This window comes from Colletotrichum abscissum (genome assembly GCF_030869225.1).
Source record: "Colletotrichum abscissum strain IMI 504890 chromosome Unknown Scaffold_38.1, whole genome shotgun sequence".
Classification (NCBI taxonomy): Eukaryota; Fungi; Ascomycota; class Sordariomycetes; order Glomerellales; family Glomerellaceae; genus Colletotrichum; species Colletotrichum abscissum.
In genome coordinates, this window is record NW_026850298.1 from 98,971 (window position 1) to 105,936 (window position 6,966).

The 6,966-nt window shown below is 53.2% G+C and overlaps 2 protein-coding genes across 2 annotated transcripts; one reads left to right on the top strand and one right to left on the bottom strand.

Moving 5' to 3' along the window:
• Positions 1-950: 950 nt before the first annotated feature.
• On the bottom strand, positions 951-2,481 carry CABS01_12489 (uncharacterized protein; the record flags this gene model as incomplete). The annotated part of the gene is made up of 2 exons (XM_060545842.1): positions 951-2,330; positions 2,413-2,481. The coding sequence occupies 2 exons, from the start codon at positions 2,479-2,481 to the stop codon at positions 951-953; spliced, it is 1,449 nt and encodes a 482-aa protein (XP_060396377.1).
• Positions 2,482-3,729: 1,248 nt separating this feature from the next.
• Positions 3,730-4,585, top strand: CABS01_12490 (uncharacterized protein; the record flags this gene model as incomplete). The annotated part of the gene is made up of 3 exons (XM_060545843.1): positions 3,730-3,799; positions 4,172-4,332; positions 4,463-4,585. The coding sequence occupies 3 exons, from the start codon at positions 3,730-3,732 to the stop codon at positions 4,583-4,585; spliced, it is 354 nt and encodes a 117-aa protein (XP_060396378.1).
• Between the last annotated feature and the right edge of the window lie 2,381 nt (positions 4,586-6,966).

A 6,966-nucleotide genomic window follows, 5' to 3' on the forward strand; every position in this document is an offset into this window, starting at 1 on the left:
CCTACGAAAAAGAAAAGACGGATCATGGTTCAGTAAGCCTCGATACCAGCGGTAAGACCTGCCTTGGAAACACTCTACTGGAAGAGCTTGCGGCAAAAGAGAGATAGAGACACACACGCACACACACACACACAGAGAGAGAGAGAGAGAGAGAGAGAGAGAGAACCTTGGAAAGGTGCGGCACAGGACCGGCCGGCCGGCAGACGTCAATCACATGGCGCGCATGAACATTGACTTGGCCGCCCCTCGGCATCGCCAAAAAGAGAGTGTGTCGGGAAAACTCGTCCGAACTGAGCAAACAACATCATCTAACTACCGGTAAGCAGCTGTCAAATCTTGTATGCAAGCAGATGGCATATTTGGCTAGGCAAGCACATGGCCGGGACAATCCAACGTCTGTTCGTCTCTTTTCAGGGGTGGTCCCTCGTCACAGGGAAAACTTGTCCGGCCTTGTTTTCATTTCTCAAAAAAGTCCAATCCGTGATGTCATCAAATTCATATGCTAGAAATGTGTCAAAGATATGCTCTGCCTGAGCTGTCCTGGCTGTAGAACCCCGCTATCAGCCGTTGTATGATATCCGAGAAAAAAAACACCGTACCCATCCATTCCCGCGAAAATGCTTGACCACAGTCCCTCATAAAATCCTGACCCATATGTGTTGTGATGATGATAGATCCTCGTCTCGTCCTTTCCTCTGAACGGCCTGTGGTCCGCAAGGAGACAAGTAAAGTCGAAACAAAAGTGGCCTGTCTATGCGTAATGCCTTCCGTCCAGAGGTTACCCACCCGCAGCCTTGCCACATGAAACTCCTACTATCCGTGACTCCTACCATTTCATTCTTATGTACACTTCTCGCGCCGTCAAGATCGGCCAATCTAAGCATTCGCCAATCTGGAGGTTGCGTGATCCCATACGTCGAGTGTGTCTGCGTAATAGCCAGCTGTTGCGCTTACACTGCGTTCGCCGGGACTGTGATGCCCGTCACCGGGATTTGCTGTGCTTTCTGAAAAACACCAGTCAGAATTTCGATGTGGTTCACAAAGGACTCGGCAGTCATGTTGTGGCCCTTTTCTGCCTTGCTTTCCTCGGTAACCCAGTCGGAACCCCAGACTTCTGGTGGAATGATGGTGTTCTTGTAGAGTGCAATCCGCACGGGCCACTCAAGATGCTCCCACCAAGGGCTTGTGGCTTCAAACTGGGAGACAATGCCCATGACTTCTCTGCGAGCAACACCATCTAGCCACCACACTGCTGACTCGAATCCTTTCAGCAGCGCGAAGAAGCAAGCAAGTATCGTCAGGGCGCGAGGTCGACGCTCTTCTAGCAATTCAATGAAGCGCTTTGACACGGTGGCGGGGAAAGCGAGGGCGGCGCCGCGATGAGGCAATTTGTGTGCCCAGTTGAGAACGGCGATAGCATGCTGGTACGATTGCCTAGTTGACATAGCCATAAGAGTGTCTTCGGTTTGAAGCTCCTCGTCCAAGTTGTCGAGCAACTTTCCAAAGAAAGAGGTGGGCGAGGTCGCATCGAGATCCAGCTGGAGGACGGGTTGCGAGTCGATGATGGGAATGACAACGCCGCTATTGCGAATCCAAGGCCAAGATGTTGCCACGACCGTTTTGACACCCTGGAAAGCGTGGAACCAAGAAAGTGGTAGAGAGTAGGCGCTTGAAGGGTCGCTCGGGTCGGCTTCGTCGCGGATAAAGATTCGTGTAGCTGTTGACTGGAAAGCAATCAGAGCTGCTGTGAGGAAGAGAGACTCTGCGTTGGCCTCAGTAATGCCGTTTTGCAAAGTTGTGCAATATGCCGCTAGCGAAGATGCCATGTACGAATGAGATGCTCTGATGAGGGCCCTGTCGTCTGGATTAAAAGAGCGCAGGTGTAATGCAGCAACGGCAAGCATAGCATCCGCCAGGTAGGTGGCACCGCCGAAGGCCAGCCTCGGAACCGTGTTTGTCCAAATATCCTGCGTGGCGGGTGTGTTCACCACTAGCGTACGGGAGGTCATGGAAGTGAATTGGTGCATCAACCGTAACTCGAGAAGTCGATTATTAGGTGTCGTCGTGGCAGATACGGCAGCAGTAGAAGGAGTGGTGTAGAGCGGTGAGCAGTTCATGGCAGGTGGTGAGCCAGAAAAAGAGGGAGTCTTTGCCCGGTGTGCTGATGGGGATGGTGCTGTGGACGAGGCTCTGTCAATGGGAGACTGTGACGATTGGGTATTCGAGGGTGTGAGGGCGGTGAGGAGTTCGTCGAACATGTCGGGGTTCTCGAAGTCGCACGGCACGCCGTGCTTGAGGCAGTTGCCGCACCTTGGGTGGACCTCATCGCACTATCAGGTTGCCAATGTCAGCCAACATAGGCATACTTTGTAAAGGCGACCGGAAGCGAAGTCTGTAGAGGGGCGACAGTACCTTGATCTTGCGCGACTTGCAACGCTTGCAGCCGGCTCTCGACTTTTTGTGTGATCTTCTCGGAGGCATGTTGGCGACAGTTGAGGATGTTGACGATCGGGTGCCAAAGCAGTGATCAGGTTGGCGGGGTCCCACTCTATAAGGTGAGCGTGGGTTGGTCTTCACGTGTCGTCAACTGGGGGGTCAATGTTGACGTCGACGTCTGTGTCTCGTGGGGGCTCAAATATAAGGGGCCGAGGAGCATGACAGGAAGGCAATCTTATTGACGTGGTGCAGGTGTGGAAGAAAGCTGGGGGCGGGGTTGTCTTTAAGGTGTTGACAGGCGCCAAGGGCAGTTGAATGAGGCAGATGGGAATGGAAGGAAGAAAAGAAATGAAGTGAATGATGGTGTCGAAGTTTCGGGGTAGACTGGCTAAGTTGTAGTTGTGGAGATTGACGATTCGGGGTTCGAGGGACCGGGGGCCCGGGGATATGCGTGTTGCGTTTGCGCTGTTGTGGGCCCAAGTGCTGGTCCTTTCTCTTTATGGGACCGTCAACTCCGTACGGATACCCAAAAATCAACAAAACAATAAGACCAGAAAGGGAATCCGTATCGCAAGAGCAAGAGAGCAACTTGTTATGAGGAGACAGAGGACGGACCAGGCCCAAAGCTTGGACCAAAGTACTGGCAGTGCTGGGTGCAAGTGCCTTTTGTGAGGTGTAAGCAGTGGAGGCAAATAAAAGAAGGTAGGGTTTGAGTTGAAGCAAGGAAGAGCAATCAAGGTAAGGTTGGGAGAAGTCGAGTTGAACGCCGGGCTGGTTGTAACATCCAGGTTGTTGCAGTCAAGGTGACGAGGTGTGTCAATATCGGCGTCGGGGGAGGCTGGGGGTCGGGGAACGGTGTCAAAGTCACAAGTTTTGATTCTTTCTTTCTTGTCTGAAGAATGGAAAGACGTTTCCCCCCCTTCCCGTCTAGCGTTGAACGGTTATGTTGTGGTTGCCCGCTGATTGCTGTGCTGTCGTGGGGCAGAATGGAAGGAGAAGGAGGTGCAGTGGGGAATGGCCCGGATGGGGAGCAGAGTCACTGACATTTGCGGCCGTGGGCCGTGAGCTGCGGGCTGCGGGCTGTGCAGCCTGCCCTCCACACTGACCGAATCGAGTTGCGGCGAATTGTCAACTCAGACCCCACAGTAATACCAGAGGTACCTCTTAACCTTGTTGCCGGACGGATAGGCAGGTACAAGTCCGTCTCTCCTTAACGCCGTACAATTGGCAAGTACCTTACTTCCTACCGGGTAAAACTCCAGCTACGCATGGGACTTTACGTCTGTCACCGTCATGCTCCGCCACGCCATAGTCCACACTGACAAGATCCACACCTTGCTCTCACACAACACTACCACAATCCGTAAGGATACACAGTCCGACAATCAGACCAAAATCCGCGGAGCCGACGACATCAACAAGGAAAACGGATTAACAGGATCGACGGGCGAATACCTAACCAACACGCATAGCTGCAGTCTACGGAGAGCATACGTATATGCTACGAACCTTCGGAGTATAGAATGTAGCCACTAGGGCTAATGCACAACTTTCCTGACCCCTGCAGCCCCCCAAGTACTTTCACAGGCGGCTCAACATGGGGAATTCTTGCTGCGGATAAAAGTCCCTATGAATTCTACGCCGAGAATATCCCAAAGTACACACATTGGGGTATCAATCGTCCATCGTGTCACCTACCTCGAACTGCCTGACATGTGCGCTCGCTCACGTTCAGCATTCACAACCAGTCCCGTGCCTACGCCTACTGAGGACTACACTTTGAATAAGGTACGAGGTACGGAGTACGAACCCGACAAGTCATCTTCATCGGACCCGGTCCCCGTCCGCTGTGGCCAACACACCGACCAGCTGGGCAGCAGCAGCAAGAGCAAGGCAGTAAGACCGAATAGGGCAGGGTTCAAAGTCCAAACGTCACAGTCAAATACCCCATGGCTTTTGCAACGTCTACCTACCACCCTGCGTGCCCACCGCAACGACCACAACGGGTACCGTTTCCCACTGACAGAGCAAGAACTGCGCCGTGCGTTCTTTTCCCTACAAGAAAGTCCCTTACCATGCAGTGGACAGTGGAGGACTAACAGTCCGCGGTGTCCCCGCTTGGGCGTTTCGCTTCTTGATGGACGAGTAGAGACGACAAGGCCGAGAAGCTGCGAGATTGGTCGGCATGACCCCACGACGAGACAACCTCCCACACGGAGCGGGCGGGTGAGCGGACGGATCGGAGGAGAGCGCCTGCGAGCTTACGCCAGTTGTCTCTGTCAAACAGAAACCCTCACTTCTTGTCGTTCTCGTTGTCGCCTCTGGTTGCCGGAAGACTAATGGTAGGGTAGGGTAAGATGTCAAATCATCCCTCAGCCCTGCTCTCAGTGCCAGCACCAACATCGCCTGGTATCCTTTTCAAAACACTTTCTACCTCCGACTCCTCTTTTCCTCCGGCATCTTTGCCGGCGAGAGAGGAAAAATTCAAAATCTGAAGTTTCCTCCAACATGAGTCGGGGGCAAGGGATGACGAGCGTGCATGGTCCGGGCAGATTGTAGAACACACAGAGATTGCCCGACGGTGAAGCCGGGCAGATAGGCCAAACGTCAGACGAACGAAATTCATGAACCCGACTCCGCGTTGTCCATCCTCGTGGAAAACCCGCCGAACCCCGTCCGTTGGACCTTTGCAGCCTCATTTGCTTCTCTTTAACAGCTTAAGCATTACGCACGGCTCACGAGACATGCAACCGCAGCGACGCGTCAACTGGCTATCAAGTGCTGCAAAGGATATGTCGGCAGATGAACATTGTCGACGCGCTGGTTCCCATATACAGTTGTTGCATCGCCACGAGCTCTTGTTTCCAAGGTGTGGCGCCCGTTGAACTTATCAAATCCATGTTTAATTGGGCAAAACGTTCCGTCGATAATCGCCAACCAATATGATCTGCGATCTACAAGTGTGTGGAAACCTAGCATAGGACGGGATGGGATGTCCTCCAAGGTTGAATGGCGGCGACCATGGTCGAATCAAAGAGCTCCAAGAGCTCGCGGGCGTGGTGTGCGCGCAGGAACCCTATACCTGCCATTGGGTCGGAGTCCAGGCCATCCGAGGGGTGTGACGGGAAGGAAAGGGGGCTGACGTAGATCTGAAGGAGGCTTGGACACCTCTTTTCCTTGCCGTCGATTAAGCCGCACATGCAAGGCATGTCGATTGAAACAATCCTGGGGTCTTGCATGGAGCTGGCGTGAGGAGGGAACCAAGAGCAGTTTGGGTGATGCGGCCGGCATCTAGCACATGAGGCAAGGCTAGATACGCAAACATACGGAGCGTACAGCAACAATAACCGCCGGCCGCCGGAGAGGAGGTAAGGAGGGTTTCTAGAAGAACCCTCCTATCAAAGATGAAAAAGAGCCAAGCCTTTCATGGTTGATGTCGCACATGGGCTTGCCCACAGACATTGCTTGGGACAACCCCGGACTGGCGGGGACGCTACCGACTTCCCCCCCGCGGCTTGTCCGCTGTTCCGACCACCGGATGGAACGTTGACAAGACGCTTGACAAGAATGATGCAATTCTAGGTTGGAGGGGTCGATAGCGTCCGGGGCCGCGGATGGCATTGATTCATCGGAGTCGGATTACAGGCCGAAGAGCCAACAACGATGATCCGGCCAGCTCAATCCGTCGTTGACTGTCACGAGCATGGACAATTGGTTCGCAATCAGCAATGCAACGGCTATCCTGCAGGGTTGGAAGGGTTTGGGAGTTGGTGCTCTTTTCGGGCCTAGTGCCATTGCCGCTTCAAGTCTGTCTCACCCGAGAGAACACTCGATTGAAGTGAGCAAAACATCGGTTGAAATGCACTTTGCTCCAAGGTAACTAACCTCAAAGTTGACTCTCACGAGACTTACAGGTTCCAGGTTTGACCGCTTGCTAAGTGCATTACCTAGTCGAATGCGCCGGAAAAGAAGCGAGGGCCTCGGCCAGTGTAGCCACGCATTGAGCCGAAAGCAACCCTTTGTGACATCCAACCGAGTCAACTGGCGCTGAGATCAGCAAACTCATAAGTCGCATCTGCAGGTTCGCCCGCTAGTTCACAAATTGGAAACGTGGTTATCCACCAATTCGAAGGAAGGGCTGCTGAGTGTAGCTGATTGACGGCTCCTGACAGAAGCCTTTGAGCAACTACCAACTTTATACGCTCTTGGCATTCTTCGACATGTGAACTGTAGCGTACAGATCTGTAACTGTAAGCTCAGTCGATTATCGATCTCGATTAGTCGGTAGAGCAACGAGTTGTGGATGTTTACGGACTATACCTTAGCCACTTCACCCACCAGTTCACTCGCGACACCAGCCTCTTCGGGTCCATCCAAAGGGGGCCATGTAACAAGGTAGGCAACTATACGGCTTTTCACATCGGACTTCATCTGAAGCTTACTCTCTGATAGCTTGCGGCTGACGAAATATACTCCACAGTCGATGCTAGCCAAGCTGAATAGTCAGTCCCGGAGAAATGAAGCACGATA